Source organism: Ambystoma mexicanum, chromosome 2q, assembly GCF_040938575.1.
Source record: "Ambystoma mexicanum isolate Mex_15411 chromosome 2q, UKY_AmexF1_1, whole genome shotgun sequence".
In the NCBI taxonomy this organism is placed as follows: Eukaryota; Metazoa; Chordata; class Amphibia; order Caudata; family Ambystomatidae; genus Ambystoma; species Ambystoma mexicanum.
The window spans coordinates 279924361-279944180 of record NC_090924.1 but is presented as its reverse complement, the minus strand read 5'-3'; the positions used below and the strand labels follow the sequence as shown (position 1 = coordinate 279944180).

At 43.7% G+C, this 19820-nt stretch overlaps 1 protein-coding gene across 8 annotated transcripts in view; it reads left to right on the top strand.

Moving 5' to 3' along the window:
• The window catches only part of TRRAP (transformation/transcription domain associated protein), a 2065012-nt gene that overhangs the window by 1856715 nt on the left and 188477 nt on the right, over positions 1-19820 (top strand). For all 8 annotated transcript variants that reach the window (XM_069647248.1, XM_069647247.1, XM_069647244.1 and 5 more), the window contains one exon: positions 1802-2001. In XM_069647248.1, the coding sequence (XP_069503349.1) occupies positions 1802-2001 (200 nt within the window). The remainder of the gene's footprint in view (positions 1-1801; positions 2002-19820) is intronic.

Below are 19820 nucleotides of genomic sequence, written 5' to 3'. Positions count from 1 at the left end.
CTCCTGCCGATTACTCATCCCCCCTACCATCCTGTCCCGCTATGAAAGTGGTCTGCTGTCATTATCTGGTTGTTCTCTTCTAATGGGACTAGGTTATGATAATTAGGCGTTCAACACGATTTGGTGTCACTGAATGAGCACTGTCAGTTTTATTTTTGGCTGTTTTTAAGCCAAATCCTATGGATTCTTCCTCCATGGCTGCTGAGTTCAGGGGTGAGTGGAGACCCGAGGTACGGGAGTCTAGTGATGTGATAGATATGTGGACGACGTCATGTCTGGAATTGAGGAGTGCCACGATCGAGTCAAGAGGAGTTGATGATCGAGACGTACTGCACCCCCTGCTGGAAGGATATCTATCTGATGAGGAATCTGCGGGAGAAGAATCCATAGAAAGAACTTTACCAGTAAGTAATTTCTCCATTAAGCGTCAGGATTTAGCTCTGGCTAGTTAGCGGTTATGCGCTCTAGCAATGCAGTTCCTGGTATTGGGTATCTGGATGACGGTTGCACAATTAAGAAACGACCACCACATTGTCAATTACCTGACAGGACCATGCATGCAGAGATTAGCTTTGTGAAGAAATGCAGAAATTTACCCTTGTGGCAAAAGCAAAGAATCTGGTCCTGTGAGCCCTTCTTCATGTTGGAGAGCTGCAACTGCACAGGGAGGCCTCTTGTTTCACAAGGGTCTGCTGTGGCCCAAAAGGAAAATGATCATCCCATAGGATGGTTATGGTTCGCTTCTGAAGGCTTCTAAGGGCATAATCCTCTAGCAGGGGTTGAAACTTGTTGTTCCCATCACTCCATGTGTTGAAGCAATGATGAAAGGCTTTCTGGAGATCAGCAAATGAGCAGGGCTTTGTCGGAACTGTTGAAGACAATGCAAGATGGCTGCAACGAGAAGTACTTTTTCTTCAGTGAAATGCTCTTCTTCGAAGAGGTCTTGGCTCCAACGTTTATCACACGATGGACTGCAGGAGTCTCCATTTTATCCAGGATTCGAGCTGAAGTCGCCCCAAGCCCACCAATGATGTTGGCTGCTGTCAAATCCTGAACGACTTTCAACCAGTACATCTGCCCAGCAACAGACACACTGTGACCTGGATGTGGACCAGACGGCCCTAGCCCCCACATCCCTCCACAAACACACACTGCCACTTTGCCTAGGTAAACTGAGGCTGTGCCTTTGAAAAGGGCTTTTATAGTACATGGGAAGTACGGCTCAGAGAGGACAGGAAGGTGGTCATAATACAAGATGGCCCAAGGGCAGGGTGAAATCTTAGTACAACCATTTTAGAGTATATGGTACTCTAAAAGGCATTATGCAGTAAAATGCAAAAGTGCATCCCAGAATATACAAAAACATAGTAGAAAAGAATCTGCTGCCATCACGGACACATCAGACAAGCAACCATAAAGTTGGAAAAGACAAAAGTTAAAGGGACACAGTCTCTACCGCACCTCACTGCAAGGTGATTTGCACACTTTAAAATAAACTAAGAATTTCACAATGGTGAACAGTGTTCCACAGCATTTATAGCATAGGAACTAATCAGTGCCACCAAACAGATGAGCTAAGCAAGTTAAGTAAAGCAAAAAGGCTTTGCTAGCCTTCAAAAGTCAGAACAGGTTCAGAACAACAGCAAAATTTTGGGTGGGGCGGAGGGGTATCCATAGATGCTTATAGAGGGAAAGCAGCAAATAGAAAACCTTTGTTAACAGCTAGTAAGAGTAAACTCTTGAAATTGTTATACCTGTTTTTGTTTTTGAGTGTTAATATGATTGTTTCTTATTTTTTCAGACTCTGGCCAACAGCAACCAAGTTCTGTAGGCACTCAATCTCATTCTGCTTCTGATCCTGGGCCTATAAGAGCCACAGCTCCGATGTGGCGCTGTAGTCGCATCATGCACATGCAGCGAGAGCTCCATCCCACTCTCTTATCCTCACTGGAAGGCATAGTAGACCAGATGGTGTGGTTTCGGGAGAACTGGCATGAGGAGGTATGTACATTTACAACTTTATACAATGTGCAAGGACTCCATGCAACAGTGGAACTGAGTGTGTACATCAGTACTTAAACAGCACAGGTTCCACTGGTTTTACCTTTGCTCAGCAGGGAGACTTGTGTTTAATTTCAAGATTATAGGTGTGTATCAATGAGTAATTGCAATTGTTGGGGGATTTCAGGAATTACCTATACATATCTCACTGCTGTTGTAAAGATAACCAAGTAAAAGCTGTTAATTGCAATTATGGTTATGTGAACTTAGACTATTAAGTTGAACTTTGTTTATTTAGTTTTAATGTATGGTAGTTGCCTTACAGTGAAAACTGTAATAGGGGATCATGGTGAGAGTTGAAATACGTATTTTATTGATGTTTATAGATCCTCTTAACATCAATGAAAGGGACTTATGGATGAATGAACTCAATTCAAGGCAAGACTGCTTCAAAATTGTTTTGGTTTCTATGGCAAGTCGCACTTTGGTTAATTTGTTAGTGAGTTGGAAGTTTTGTATACCAATTCTCCCAGATACTTTAACCTTGTGGGTTCACAGCTACTTTAAATCTAAATCATACAAAGGTTAACTCAGCCCTTTTTGTTGTGCATGCTTAGGGTCTAACCTGACTGCTGTCCAAGGAATTATGAATCCGAACTGAGCTGGTGGATGGGCCAGGCTGAATAAAGTATCAAAAGAGTTGCCACCTTTGTTTCTGGAATGCAAGCATCAGTCATTTGATTTTTCTGTTCACTAGGTAAAATGAAAATTGATTCCCTGAAGCATCACATATTAATGTACAGTTCTGCAGCATGGGGTCTGGCATGGATTCATATGCTCATGAATATTCCCGGTCGTCAGGCTGGGAATCCTCGGTAAAAGAAAAAGAACAGTTTCACTTTTGCTTGAAAACTAGATTTCTCCTCCAAACCAACACTGTCCTCTGGGTCATGCTGCCGCTGGTGGCCATTTTCAGATTTTTACCGCACTGCACACTTAAGTGTTGGGAGTCCTCTTAGTGTTCTGCAAGCTTTTTTCCTAATATTTTGAGTTTTTAGTAAAATTTGAAAGTTTTCATCGATTGTTAAAGTTATCGTTCGACCAGAGGTAGACTACCGGCAGCGGGGATCCGCTGTCGGTGAAGATCATGCTTCATCAAGGATCTTGCATCAGATTATAGAAGGCACAGGCTTGGGCCTACTTTGTGCCTTTTCACCATAACCGCAGAGAAGAGGTGCCTCTTCAAACTTTGCGAGAAATCTGGTCTAAGGAACGTATTCATGGAGGATTGACACCACAAATGTCTTTACTGCCTGCATCCTGACCATGATGAGGAGGGATGCAAGGTCTTCCGTGGTTTTTCAAAGAAGGACAACTACAGCAGGCTGGCGCTATGGTTAAAATTGGGTAAGGCTTGTGACTCGGCCTCTGGACATGAGCACACTTCTCCCAGGACAGGCCAGTCCAACGATCAATCTCCCTCAGATAAGAGGTCGAGGTCCTTTGAGGACGCCCCACACGTGGCGGTCCAAACGAAAGTAAGGCCACACTCCATGGATCCCACTGGGTTTGCCGCTGCTGCGTGTCCTGGCTCGGGAAGGACAAGGTCACCATCACCGACCACATCCACAGTGATCCTGCCGGCGAGGGTTGCACACTCAAACAGAAAGTCTTTGACCCCTTCCAAACTCTGCTTGCCAGCAGACAAGGCGACAAAGGAGAAATCCAAGGTGGGCCCTTCTCTGTCTCCATCGACATCTCAACCAGCCAAGACAACACCATCCTCAACTGCGCCATCAATGGCCACGTTCAACGACTGCTGCTGTTGCCACCCCGTCTCAACGGCCACCACTACTTCTTCGAAAGAAGGGCAGGACATGAAGGTGGTGCCCACAGTGACTACTCCGCAGGTGTCCTTACCAGAATGGCGTGAGGTAACTGCCACAGCTTTGGCAAAGATCCCCGGAAAGGGGACGGCAGCCTCTTCCTCCCAGAAGTATCGGGTGAGGGAGTAGGGCTCTGGCAACCCTTAGGAAGGGTATAGAACAAGGAGCTGAACCAAGTTTGTCGGGGCACATTTATACTAGCTCCAATGAGGCTAACGACATGCCCAGAGCTACTATTCAGTCCACGAAGGGGGCCAAGGACCATCCTTGGAAGGTGGGTCGCCACAAGGTGAACCCTATCCTCTACCAGCCTGGAGCCTCCCACTCTCATTCCTTCTACACTTCAACGTAGAGAAGTTTCGTTGGACATTCTGACCATGGGGGAGGATAGCTCAGCGGCAATGTGCCCGCCTTGGAAGCAAGACCACATGGAGCCACACAGGTTCGATCCCCGGGTCTGCGCTTAGAAACCTCTGGGTATTAAGCGTGCTATAAATAACCTATCACTTCATATCATATCATGCTGCACACGCTGGCATCAGAGATTCAGCAGAGACTGCCACCCTCACCGGGCCCTGCTCGATATGGAAGTTCTTCTAGGCACAAACACGAGTCAAAGGACCCTGCGGATCCAAGGCGCCAACCTACACCACCGCCTCTTCCACCTCGGGTTGTGAACCCAACAGGGGATCCTGCCATGCGCACAGACACAGAGGCTACAGTGACGGACACCAATGACTTTGTGTCAGTGGATGGAGAGGCAGCAGGCGCAGATAACCCGCACCGGGCCTCTCCACTGGATGAAGTCCGCTCCTTCCATTCAATAATGTCCAGGGCTTCTGAACTTTTTCCACTTGTGCTTGAGGAGACAACAAATTAAGCTTTCCTTTATCAACTTTGCGAGTCCAAGCGGAGGAGCATCATGTGCGTTCCTTTGTTAGATGATATCTGGGAGGAAGGCCTAGCACTGTTGACGAATCCGAGCACCGCTTGCCCAAGTGGGACCGGCTAGAGAAGAAATACAGAGTTCTGGACTTGGCCGCCAAGTGCCTGAGGTCCCAGCCTTCACCTGACTCTGTGGTCTCAGTTGCAGCCAGGAAGCACTCTGCGAATTGGTCGTCCTCATTCATGGTACCCCCGGACCAAGAGGGGAAGAAGCTGGAAGCGATGGGGACAAATATTATCTGTACGGCTGCCAGAACCATTAAGGTCGCTAATGGACTGCCCATTTTGTCGCGCTACGACCGGGAGCTCTGGGGTAAGCTCGGCCCTATTCTTGAATTCCCACCTGACGACAAGAAGGTAGAAGCTCTTTAACTGTTCCAGGAGGGGGCGGTGGCCTCAGACCACACCATCATCGTGGCGGTGTACAACGCGGACACCGGATTCCGTCATATGGGAAACTGAGTGTCTCTTCGTCCGCAGGGATGGCTGAAAGTCACCAACTTCAGACCAGACGTTCAGTCTAAGTTTGTTAGACATTATATTCGATGGAGAAAACCTGTTTGGCCAGATGGTCCACGAGACTGTTCAAATCATCAATACTGACACGGAGATGGCACGTTCGCTGAGCACCCTGCAGCATAGTCGGTCGTCGTCCTTTAATTTGTCAAGGGGAAAACCTGGCAGGTCCTCCAAGGGCTATATCACCCCTTATAGGCAACCTTCCACTCCATGACGCAGGAGGCGTGGAGGCTGCTCGAAGGCATACAGCAATGGAGGACAGCACCACTCGCAGAGCAGGGGCCCAGGACATAAACAGGCCTGAACTGGCCGTGGACTCAGGGGGGGGGAGGGGGGGAGGGTGGGGGGGAGGCAGGGATTGGGGGGGAGGGGGGGGAGTGGGGGGCGGCTGGCGATGTTTGTCAGCGTGTGGAAAACCATCACCACCGACAGATGGGTGCTAGACGCTCTCGGATAGGGGCACACCTTGGAGTTTCAACGCAGGTAACGCTCACCTGATTCTCGCAGAGGCGCCGGTCTTGACTGGGCGACTACCGTATCTTCAAAGGTGATGTGCAGCACCCGGTTGGCTCTTTGGGCTGGACCTCTGTGCCCTGTATGCCTGACGTGCAGAGTAAGATGTCTGCAGATAGGAAATACAGGGTTAATGAACTGGGGTTATTGGGGTGTCCCTATCTCTTTCCCCTTCTCCTCTCCTGTAGACCCCCACAGGTTAACGCTCTCACCTTAGGTAAGTGAATGCCGAGCTCTCCATCTGCCTCGGGGCAGGGTGCTGTAACCAGTTTCTTCACTGGATAGGTAGCGCAGGCCTCTTGACTTCAGAGGACTGCTGTCCGTCGTTTACTGCACGAACGGTAAGTTTCGAGTAACTCAAATGTCTTTAAAGTCTTTAATAATGAGGTCTCTTGTTTTGCAGGGTTCCGGCGATGGCGGATGACGGGCTGAAGTGAGTTGAAGATGGAGCCCGTGTGATGGATAGAAGCGCCTGGAAGCACGTAAGTAAGCGCTTGTTGCCAGCTTCACGAAGCGCTCTAATTGTCTTTTTATTTTGCAGGTACAAGTTCGGAGCGGCTGCAGGGTGCCGGGATACCAACTGGGTTAGATGTGGAAAGGAGTAATGGCACGTGAGTATTAAAGTTCCCCAATGTCTTTAAACGCACCTTGTTTTGTCTTTCAGATGCGGGATGCAGCGCCGACGGCCTCCGGAGCGTGCGAAGAGTCGGTAAGCTTTTGTCTTTCAGGTGCCGGGATGCAGTGTGAAGACCTCCGGAGCGCACGAAGAGTAGGTAAGCCTTTGCCTTTCAGATGCCGGAATGCTAACCTGTTCTTTCTTGCCTTTATAGGTGTTGCTGAAGACTGGATTCAGGATGGTAAGCCTTTTTCCTTAGGCCCAGGACCGGATGCAGAAGACACGATGAGCGTTCTGCTGCAGAGGGTGCAGAGTAACGCAAAGCAAGATTCATCCACCGGGTGTGGTTTAAATAGCCTCCTGTAGTGCTTAGGTGTCTCCTTCCACAGCCACGCCTAAGTAAGAAAAGAGTTCCTGGTAAGAAAAGAGTTCCTGCCTTCCAGAAGAGTTCCAGTGTTCTGAATCTAGGGAGTGGCTCTAGCCCCACCCAACAGGAAAAGTAGTTCCAAACAGAAGAGAATCAGAGGCTCAACTGGCAGGCAAGTAAGCAGCATGGTCTGCTGCAGGTAAGTCCACCCAAGCATTATGAGCCCGGTGCTTCCAGCGCTGGGACTGGGCATATTTATGAGCCTGGTGCCACTGGCGCCAGGACTGGGTCCAAAAGGTCCCAATTGGGACTGGTTGGCACTCGGAACCTGGGTTATGGATCTGCTTCCAAGGGAGTTGGGAAAACCCTGACCTTTTGGAAGCAGAGATCATGACATATACCCCCTGTAGCTCGACAAGAATAGCACATGGCGCAGCTGCTGCAGGAGGTCCAAGCAATGTTAAAAAGGGGGCGACTGAGCCTGTTCCCCAGCACATCCAGGGCTCCAGGGTGTACTCCAGATACTTTTCTGGTCCGAAAGAAGACAGGAGGGTGGAGGCCGATCCGGGACCTGCAACGCCTCAACAAGTACCTGAAGTCAAAGAAATTCAGGATGCTCACGTTGCAGCACTTGCTTTGCCAACTAGAAGAAGGCGATTTCCTGGCATCTCTTGACCTGGAGGATGCCTACTTCCCCATCCATCGGAAGCACTGCAAGTTCCTGCGGTTCGTGGTCCAGGGGCGGTACTATCAGTTTAAGGGACTTCCCTTCGGCCTGAAATCAACCCTGAGGGTCTTCACAAAGTGCTTGGCTCTGGTGGAAGCACATACCCTTACCTGGATGATTGGCTAGTCTGATCCTGCTGCCATGCTCTTACGAGCCAGTACGCAGCAAGGACCGTGCATCTGCTGACTGTTCTGGGATCCTCCATAAATGCTATGAGCCAGGACAGTTTTTCTGAAATCGAACCAAGTGCTTAGTAAAACCATTCAACTGAGACAGTACAAGACTCCACTCTCAGTATAAGGTTGTACCACCTGAGTATATGGCAGCGTAGACAGAGCAGCCTGGCTTATTTTAGGAGGTAGAGGGGGATGTAGAATCAGTACAAGGGAATTGTAATACAAATGGTCCAAAGAAACACAAACACTACGTTTTGTAAAAATAAATGGTGTATTTGAATACAAGTAGCTCAAGATAAATCTTGAGGGTAATAAGTACTATCACATTATATATAACCGCAATTATAAAAACACAACACTATGCTTGAAGGTGCACAGACCAAAGCATATAACCTTATTTGGAACACCTAACAGTAGTTCTAGGGAACTCAAAATCAATTGTTAATTTTAGATTACTTTCAGTAATACTAGGGTAGTAGACCCTATCAGTTGTACAGTAACGCTCAGCAAGAAATCACTTAATAAACCAACTGGACAATATACTTTTCTGAATAGTGAAACACTTATTCTAGGAATAGTAACAACCTGTTACTCTTATTCAGGATTCTACCTTAACAAAGGCATATCGTTCCCCTTGTCGAATACTCCCTCTCTCTCACGGTCAGGGGATAACCATACATTCTTATCATATAAAAGAGACAGAAATTACATTCCTTCACTAAATACCGATCTATACATATTGTATGATGCAGAAGTACCCTCCTTGTACCAATAGTCTTGAAAAAATAGACTTAGTACCTAGTTGTTTTTTCACAATATCAAAAAACAGTTTATTTTAATAGGTTAAATCGCAACCCAATTTTCCTTTATAAAACCAACTCTAAAAACAGAATTTTCTTAAAATAGACCCAACAACACAAGGTGGATACATATATAATACAAATTACTAGTTTCACACATATACATTTCTATAACATAACAATACAATACATCAACATATAAAATGTATGTAGTGGTTTTAACACTGCCAATCACTGAGTATTATTAGCTCAGGTTAAACAGTCCCGACATGTATTCAGTTCCTCGTTGCGCTCAATGCATGAACCTTCTTCAGGGGAAGAACCCTTTTGTTTTTATTCTCCACCATGTAATCCAGGGCCACAAAAATACTCTTCAAATCGTACTCCTATAATTATTAAATACACAAAGACAAAAAACTAGGGGGTATCACTACACATCAACATCATCCAAATATGTAAGTCAGCTCCAAACTCCAGTCACATTGAAATTTATACAATGTACTGGTAAGATTATAAATTAAATAAACAAGATAGCCACTACATACCTCATAAGTAGGATTTCTGTAGTGTGGGTGTGCCAAAGTGCACCCGAATAACCTCAGACCCCTTTAATTAAGTCTGTAAATATTTTCTTGGTGGTTCTTTAGTAACCAGGAACCTGATCACTGCTGTAAAGGAACATAAAACAAACAGTGGTGTGAGAAACACAACCACTACTCCCTCACTTAATCCCAATATCATGTAACCACAGACATTCTGTTGTGCTTTGCTAACCGTGCTGACAAGAATGCCCACCTCTGTAGTGCACCATCGTGTACCCATATCATTCAATATGATTACACCAGCCATATATCACCACTATCGTGCTGCTGAAACTACACCCTTCACCATGGTAAAGTCACTAATTCAAAAAAATATATATATACCTCCTCTGCAGCGCCAATTCTCCTGCGTAGATGCCGATATAAACAAAGTTTTTTTACATTTTCCTCATCACTGGTAAGTTATCCAAGTATACATCCTACAACAGAGGAAACCAGATCAATACACTTGCTAAAAAATACCACGTGTGTTTCCATAACGTACTATGCCCTCTACAATGTAGTATACTTAATATAAACCGCTATTTAAAAAAAAACAAATGGATGCTCGTGTTGGAATGTACCACGTGATTTCATAACGTGCTATGCCGTCTACAATGCGATATACTCAATATAAGCAGTTATTACCTTGAATGCGAACGGAACTTCACCCGATATAGGTCCCGGAAATCCAGAACTCAATTCCAGTTAGTACGGCGGTTCGACTGCCGGCATCCTGCTCGCGTTGTATAAAAAAGTTAACGTGCACTTTTGCTGCGACATAAACAAAGGACTAACACCCTTTGTTTCATGAAAATAGAAAGCGGATTACACTCCATTGTAGCAAGGAACCCGGTATGTCTGCAATGTCTCTAAGCTACAAAGACATCGCATAACCACTAATCTAGTTATTACCAAATTGAATAAGGATAGTAAATGCGTTAAATAGGGCAAAAATTACCACTCAAAAGAAAAAACTTAAAAAACTTAAACATATTAATTATGGAGGCGCAACGATGACGTGAACTCTACACGCCATGTACTAGACCCTCACTGGCTACGACTAAACACGATTGCCATGTCAGAAGCAAGGCCATAAACAAAAATGTAACAGCTAGCAAACACACACCACGGCAAACAGAATTGTAACCACGAATGTAATTGACACTGGATTCCATGTTGGAGAAACTCAATATCCACATCCATAAATACTCTAGGCAGGTTAAAAAAACCTTGTGGATATAGCACAACCAGGAGACCATTATTAACCCATGTTCTAAATACGATTTTTTGTAGACAACTAGAGTCACCCAAACAACATATGATGATTTATAAAACAAAGCATTCTCAGTACCTGAACCTTATCAGACCCATCACATGATATTTTCAAATTTCGGACCAATATCGTTTTTCAAGACACCATTTCTGTTCATATACAATAGACCATAACATGTCTTCATATTTCTCATTAATGACATATCAGATATAACTATATCTCCACAGGAATGTATATCCATCAAATGTCCCTTTATCTCTGTGTATGTGGCCAATCGATTTCTTCATTAAGACCAATGATGTGACTTTGGCACCTATAAATCATTTTTTGTTCGAATAAGATGAGTTTACCATCTATTTCTGATTTATTTTTGCCACAGATTTTCTTTAAGATCACCCAACTGAAATCCTCGTGAGAATGTTTCATCTGTACAAAATGTTTGACCATAGGTGCTAACAGTACTTGATTTTTTATGCAACTGCAATGTTCTATCATGCGGGTGCGACATTTCCTGTTGGTTTTACCTACATACTGTAATCCGCAAGGACACGTGATTAAATAAACAACATTTTCAGTGTTGCAGTTGGTCATTTCATTCAGAACCCACTTAATATTTGGATTCAACATAATCTGTTTGGTTTCTTTCGTCGTGGCGCACATAACACATTTTCCGCAGGGGAAATGTCCCTTAACAGGTGGGAGACCCCACAATGTGGTTTGTCTGGGTTCCGATGGTTGTTTGATGGATATATCATTCCTGATAAGCATCTCTCTAATGTTTTGGCTTTTCTTAAATGCCACCAATGGGGGAGGAGTCGATTTATCATTATACACTTTTCTCCATGTCTTATTAATGATGCCTTTGATTTTATATGACAAATTTGAAAAAGTATTGACAAATACAATCCGATTCCCTTTGTCGTCTCTTTGTCTTTTCTCTAATAATGCCTCTCGGTTATTGTTAAAAGCTCTTTTAGAAGACCTCTTTACCAACTTAGCTGGATAACCTTTACTACATAATTTTCTAGACAAAAGAGCTGCACTTTCTTTATAGTCCTGCTGCAAACTACTATTTCTCTTTAGCCTCAAAAATTGCCCAAAGGGCAAGTTGGCCTTGATATGATTAGCATGGTGGCTGGAGAAATGGAGAAGGGCATTTTTGTCAGTTCTTTTGTTGTAGGGTTTAACTTTAAGATAGCCTTCATAGTGGAATATGGTGATATCTAGGAAGTTGATTTCCTGTGCGTTGATCTCTTTAGTAAATTTTAAGAAAGGGTTCTGTACATTCAACAAAAAGTTCTGCCTCTACAACTGTTCCTTCCCATAGTATAAAAATGTCGTCTATGTACCGAAGCCATTTCAAAAGATGTTTTCTGTACGGGTTGGTAACCGAATAAATGAACATTTTTTCAAAATATTCCACGTACAAATTGGCAAGATTTCGGTGCCATGGCAGCACCCATGGCTGTGCCCTCAATTTGTTCAAAAAATGCTCCTTGAAACTGGAAAAAATTACGAGTCAAAGCAAACTCGGCACACCACATAATGAAGGCATTACTTACAGGATGACCATCTTCCCTATCTCGTAGAATTTCTTCTATAACCTCCAAAGTGGCCCTTTGAGGAATAACTGTATACAATGATTGTATATCCAGACTGATCAGAAAAGACTGACCTGAGGTGAAAGGCACATTTTCAATTTTATTGATAGCATCCGATGTATCTCTCAGATAACTATCCATTTTGAGAACAAATGGTCTTAAATAAAAATCAACAAATTTAGACAAAGGTTCAAGGATAGAGTTTACTCCAGAAACAATAGGTCTACCCGGAGGATTAGTAAGGCTTTTGTGCACTTTAGGTAGAATATACCCGTTTTTTATATGTCTAAATTTGTTGATTTTTATTTAAGACCATTTGTTCTCAAAATGGATAGTTATCTGAGAGATACATCGGATGCTATCAATAAAATTGAAAATTTGCCTTTCACCTCAGGTCAGTCTTTTCTGATCAGTCTGGATATACAATCATTGTATACAGTTATTCCTCAAAGGGCCACTTTGGAGGTTATAGAAGAAATTCTACGAGATAGGGAAGATGGTCATACTGTAAGTAATGCCTTCATTATGTGGTGTGCCGAGTTTGCTTAGACTCATAATTTTTTCCAGTTTCAAGGAGCATTTTTTGAACAAATTGAGGGCACAGCCATGGGTGCTGCCATGGCACCGAATCTTGCCAATTTGTACGTGGAATATTTTGAAAAAATGTTCATTTATTCGGTTACCAACCCGTACAGAAAACATCTTTTGAAATGGCTTCGGTACATAGACGACATTTTTATACTATGGGAAGGAACAGTTGTAGAGGCAGAACTTTTTGTTGAATGGTTGAATGTACAGAACCCTTTCTTAAAATGTACTAAAGAGATCAACGCACAGGAAATCAACTTCCTAGATATCACCATATACCACTATGAAGGCTATCTTAAAGTTAAACCCTACAACAAAAGAACTGACAAAAATGCCCTTCTCCATTTCTCCAGCCACCATGCTAATCATATCAAGGCCAACTTGCCCTTTGGGCAATTTTCGAGGCTAAAGAGAAATAGTAGTTTGCAGCAGGACTATAAAGAAAGTGCAGCTCTTTTGTCTAGAAAATTATGTAGTAAAGGTTATCCAGCTAAGTTGGTAAAGAGGTCCTCTAAAAGAGCTTTTAACAATAACCGAGAGGCATTATTAGAGAAAAGACAAAGAGACGACAAAGGGAATCGGATTGTATTTGTCAATACTTTTTCAAATTTGTCATATAAAATCAAAGGCATCATTAATAAGGCATGGAGAAAAGTGTATAATGATAAATCGACTCCTCCCCCATTGGTGGCATTTAAGAAAAGCCAAAACATTAGAGAGATGCTTATCAGGAATGATATATCCATCAAACAACCATCGGAACCCAGACAAACCACATTGTGGGGTCTCCCACCTGTTAAGGGACATTTCCCCTGTGGAAAATGTGTTATGTGCGCCACGACGAAAGAAACCAAACAGATTATGTTGAATCCAAATATTAAGTGGGTTCTGAATGAAATGACCAACTGCAACACTGAAAATGTTGTTTATTTAATCACGTGTCCTTGCGGATTACAGTATGTAGGTAAAACCAACAGGAAATGTCGCACCCGCATGATAGAACATCGCAGTTGCATAAGAAATCAAGTACTGTTAGCACCTATGGTCAAACATTTTGTACAGATGAAACATTCTCACGAGGATTTCAGTTGGCTGATCTTAAAGAAAATCTGTGGCAAAAATAAATCAGAAATAGATGGTAAACTCATCTTATTCGAACAAATAATGATTTATAGGTGCCAAAGTCACATCATTGGTCTTAATGAAGAAATCGATTGGCCACATACACAGAGATAAAGGGACATTTGATGGATATACATTCCTGTGGAGATATAGTTATATCTGATATGTCATTAATGAGAAATATGAAGACATGTTATGGTCTATTGTATATGAACAGAAATGGTGTCTTGAAAAACGATATTGGTCCGAAATTTGAAAATATCACGTGATGGGTCTGATAAGGTTCAGGTACTGAGAATGCTTTGTTTTATAAGTCATCATATGTTGTTTGGGTGACTCTAGTTGTCTACAAAAAATCGTATTTAGAACATGGGTTAATAATGGTCTCCTGGTTGTGCTATATCCACAAGGTTTTTTTTAACCTGCCTAGCGTATTTATGGATGTGGATATTGAGTTTCTCCAACATGGAATCCAGTGTCAATTACATTCGTGGTTACAATTCTGTTTGCCGTGGTGTGTGTTTGCTAGCTGTTACATTTTTGTTTATAGCCTTGCTTCTGACATGGCAATCGTGTTTAGTCGTAGCCAGTGAGGGTCCAGTACATGGCGTGTAGAGTTCACGTCATCGTTGCGCCTCCATAATTAATATGTTTAAGTTTTTTAAGTTTTTCCTTTTGAGTGGTAATTTTTGCCCTATTTAACGCATTTACTATCCTTATTCAATTTGGTAATAACTAGATTAGTGGTTATGCGATGTCTTTGTAGCTTAGAGACATTGCAGACATACCGGGTTCCTTGCTACAATGGAGTGTAATCCGCTTTCTATTTTCATGAAACAAAGGGTGTTAGTCCTTTGTTTATGTCGCAGCAAAAGTGCACGTTAACTTTTTTATACAACGCGAGCAGGGTGCCGGCAGTCGAACCGCCGTACTAACTGGAATTGAGTTCTGGATTTCCGGAGCTATATCGGGTGAAGTTCCGTTCGCATTCAAGGTAATAACTGCTTATATTGAGTATATCGCATTGTAGACGGCATAGCACGTTATGAAATCACGTGGTACATTCCAACAGGAGCATCCATTTGTTTTTTTTTTAAATAGCGGCTTATATTAAGTATACTACATTGTAGAGGGCATAGTACGTTATGGAAACACACGTGGTATTTTTTAGCAAGTGTATTGATCTGGTTTCCTCTGTTGTAGGATGTATACTTGGATAACTTACCAGTGATGAGGAAAATGTAAAAAAAACTTTGTTTATATCGGCATCTACGCAGGAGCATTGGCGCTGCAGAGGAGGTATATATATATTTTTTTGAATTAGTGACTTTACCATGGTGAAGGGTGTAGTTTCAGCAGCACGATAGTGGTGATATATGGCTGGTGTAATCATATTGAATGATATGGGTACACGATGGTGCACTACAGAGGTGGGCATTCTTGTCAGCACGGTTAGCAAAGCACAACAGAATGTCTGTGGTTACATGATATTGGGATTAAGTGAGGGAGTAGTGGTTATGTTTCTCACACCACTGTTTGTTTTATGTTCCTTTACAGCAGTGATCAGGTTCCTGGTTACTAAAGAACCACCAAGAAAATATTTACAGACTTAATTAAAGGGGTCTGAGGTTATTCGGGTGCACTTTGGCACACCCACACTACAGAAATCCTACTTATGAGGTATGTAGTGGCTATCTTGTTCATTTAATTTATAATCTTACCAGTACATTGTATACATTTCAATGTGACTGGAGTTTAGTTAGTAGTGTGGAGCTGACTTACATATTTGGATGATGTTGATGTGTAGTGATACCCCCTAGTTTTTTGTCTTTGTGTATTTAATAATTATAGGAGTACGATTTGAAGAGTATTTTTGTGGCCCTGGATTACATGGTGGAGAATAAAAACAAAAGGGTTCTTCCCCTGAAGAAGGTTCATGCATTGAGCGCAACGAGGAACTGAAACATGTCGGGACTGTTTAACCTGAGCTAATAATACTCAGTGATTGGAAGTGTTAAAACCACTACATAAATTTTATATGTTGATGTATTGTATTGTTATGTTATAGAAATGTATGTGTGTGAAACTAGTAATTTGTATTATATATGTATCCATCTTGTGTTGTTGGGTCTATTTTAAGAAAATTCTGTTTTTAGAGTTGGTTTTATAAAGGAAAATTGGGTTGTGATTTAACCTATTAAAATAAACTGTTTTTTGATATTGTGAAAAAACAACTAGGTACTAAGTCTATTTTTTCAAGACTATTGGTACAAGGAGGGTACTTCTGCGTCATACAATATGTATAGATCGGTATTTAGTGAAGGAATGTAATTTCTGTCTCTTTTATATGATAAGACTCTTATTCAGGATAACACAGTTATTCTAGGGGAGTTGTACCTTGGGGTGTAATATACAGTTACATTTACTTTTCAGCTCATTGGTACAGTCTAAGATCCATAAGAACGTATTACACTATTTTTAGATGGCTCAAGGCAAACCAAGGTTAGCTACACATAAGAACAGTTTTCAAGAATGACACAGCTATTCTAGGCAGGCAAAACCTAATATTGTAATATACTATTACAGCTTGCTTTTCAGGTCAGTTCAAAATAGATTAAGGCAAGCTATACAGCTTTAACTGGTTTTAGGATGGCTCACAGCTTCCACAAGGTAAGTAAAACCTATACACTTTTCAAAAGCAGTTATCAGCAACTTGGAGGTAAGTATAACCTAAGGCAGACTTATTCTAGACAGGCTAACAGCAAGTCAGGGAAAGCAAGACCCAATTGGGGACACGCATACATTTATATCCTAACAGGAATAGTTGTAACGCTCACCTGATTCCCACGGAGGCGCCGACCTGTTCTGGACTGCTATGACCTCTTCTAAGGTCATGCGCAGGACTCGGAATATGGACTGGACCGGACCCCCAAACTTCGCCTGTCTGGCCCGTAGAAGAATCCTTCTGTAGATGGAAAAGGGCATTAACTGTCTGCTGGATAATGTGTCGGATTCCCCCCCTTCCCCCTCTCACACTCCTCGAACCCCCTCCGCGATTCCACGTAGAGTCTCACCTTAGAGTCTGAAAGGACAAGCTCTCCATCCTGCTTCCAATGCAGGGGCGCGTTGATTTCCAGTTACTTCACTGGATCTCGGGTTTGGTGAGTATTCAACTCCGCTTGACTTTTCCAATATGAGGCCGTAAGTATTCAGTTGCAAAAGTTCAAGCCTTAATTGTCCGTTGCCCTTTTCTCTATTTCAGATGCAGGATGAAGAATCTGCGTTGAGGAATGGATTTGCCGAAGGTAAACTCTGGTGAGTCTTTTTGATGGATGGTTCCCTTAGTGATCTTGCTTTCACCCATTAATGCGTGTGTCTTTTTCCCCTTAGGGGCCGGGGTACGGAAGTGCCAAAGAAGCGGCGCCGACCCGAGGTAAGGAAAGATTGTCCCAACAATAATCAGGTAAGTCTTAAGGTGGAAGAATCAGGCCTTCCTCAATCTGTTCCTTCGCTCACCTTTGTTTTGTCTCTTTTTCTCCTTAGGCGCTGAAAGACGACGGATGGTGCCAATGGTCGCTGAAGAGCCCGAGGGCGCCTCGTGAAGGTGAGTGGAACGCAGCGCTGCAGCGAGCGATGCGATGCGCTTCTAAAAATAATGTCTTTTCTCAGGATCGTCGGAGTGATGGTTCCGGACTCCGGATGGAGGTAGGTAAAGTTCAATTATTCACCTTTCTCTCCTTTCCTTCCTTTTCAGGTGTTCCAGGTTGCAGGTGGGCGTGGCTGGAGCCAGGATGCAGGAGCAGACACGGTGAGTGTCCAGCTGCTAGATGCAGAACAACGCGAAGCGTGAGCTGCTGTCTGGGCGTGGTTTAAATAGCCCCCCAAAGTAGTTCCAGGTAAGTATTGTTCCTCAGCCACGCCCGAGTGGTAAAATAGTCCCATAGGTAAAATAGTCCTTTTCAGACCTCAAGGAGGTCTGGATCCGGCAGCCTGTTCTGCATCAGGTAAGTCCATCCAAGCACTCCCATAATGAGCCTGGCGCCTATGGTGCCAGGACTGATGCCTTCTATGAGCCTGGCGCCAAAGGCGCAAGGACAATGTCCAAAGAGCCCCTATAAGGGGTTGCTGGGTCCCTCCCTGGGGACATGATGTCTGCTTTCGGGGACGCTGGTCCTGAACTGGCTTCCCGGGAGTAGGCATCATGACAATAGTACAGGGAAACCAACAGCATTACTTTTGGGAAGAGGGGGACCCAATGCACAGGTGAGTAAATTTCACCCTTTATCTATTTTCTGTTCGAATGGGGAAACCGTTCCTAAGGAAAGTAAGACTTTGAGAATACATATTTAAAAAGGCACACAGCTTATTCAGGGTAAGTAAATCCTATATATACTTTTCATAATGGCAAAACATATCTAAGGTAAGTAGTATATGCTGTAACTATACACTCAGAGTTTAAAGTTACCAACTAACTCTTTTACCAGTAAGTACACATTTAAACACTTGTTCTACTTTTCAAGGCGGACCCTTTAAATGTTTTGTCTCTTCCCAATTCTAGTACATGAGTTCTCTGAGGGATCCTAGTGGTCTAGGAGCCAGCAGTGGGCAGGGTGCAATAGGGTGCAGTTGCAGGCAAAGTCCGATTTCCTGCAGAAGACTGGGCAAACAAGTAAGTAGTTAATTTTTAAAGTTGGTTAGGGTCCAGGGACCTCAGAGAAGACACCCTAGGAGGATTCCAGCAGTGGGCCGGGTGAACTGGATGAGACACCTCCCAGTCACAGTAGCACCAAGGATACACAGGAATCAGAAGAGACTAACAGTAAGTAAATACCCCTGCCAACACAGTACCTCAGCATAGAAGATTTTGCAGCAGGACGACTTCAGGATCTGCAGCCAAAAACCCGGTTGTTGAATTTCTTCTTCTTGAAGACAGGACACTGGAAGGACTTTTGCAGCAACGATCACAGGGAAGGCTCTAGGCAAGGTTTTCCTCGCGGCTGGATTTAGCGCCTTTTCAGGAGCACAGAAGAAGACAGAATATCGCTGGTCGGATTCCCGTAGTGTGCAAGGTCCAGCACCCTGGTGAGGGGACTTTTCAGACTCGATTCATGTCTCTGGGTGTCTCTGGAGGACAGCAGGATGCCCACCAAGTTTCAGCAAGATTTGGAATTTCGGAAGACTGTGCACCGCACAATGGCCCGAGGTCTGACGGTATTGGGGTATTGCAGCCCGCAAGGTTGCAGCACGATGTAGGATGGCTCAAAATGCACGTCTTCTTGAGTCTAGTGGGTCTCACAAGGCACTGGGTCGGTGACCACAGGTCGATTGGAAGGAAGGAAGGGTAGCAGCAGGCTCTGGTTACGCAGCAGGCTCTCCGGTCGCTGAAAATCGTCTCAGCCACGTTTTCTTCATCACCCTCTTCGGTTTTGGTTCCAGTGGTCGACTACCTCTTCAGCTTCCATGTTCGTACTTTTATGCAGGAACCCAGCCAATCAAACATCCATACAGCATTCAAACTTGGGGTGGGGGGGGTTGGCAGTCCTTTCAGGATAGTCAGCCTCCCAGTTTGAACTGGATTCTCACACTCAGGCTGGAAGACAAAGGACTGTAGCAATTTGGACTTCTGCCTTGTTTCCTGCCTTCACAGACACTCTGGACACTGGGTGGGGGAATCCACAGGATTCCCGCTGAAGATAAAAATCGCACAAAAGAATTTCCCACCCTGGAGGTCAGGGGAAGGAACAAGAAAGGACAAGAAACGTTAAAATGGCGAAAAAAGAATACAGGGGCCATTTTGGTAAAATAAGCACCCATGGGCGCTTTTACAAGGGCTGTGCAAACAACCTGCGGTAAAGGTGCACCAAATTATTAATAAGTTTCATTGCCACCAGCCATTAAAGGTAAGTTTGCCCTGGTAACATAAATGTTACCTTTAGAATGAGAATGGTGATACATGATATCTCCCCAGCACTCGACATAGGGTGGGGGGTGCTGGTCTCACCTAATAAAATGTAAAATGGATCCAAAGATCCTTTCTACCGTTGGGAACTGTAGTTCTCACAAGGTTGGCCAGAGGTTAAAGGGGAGCCCCTAGGCAACTCA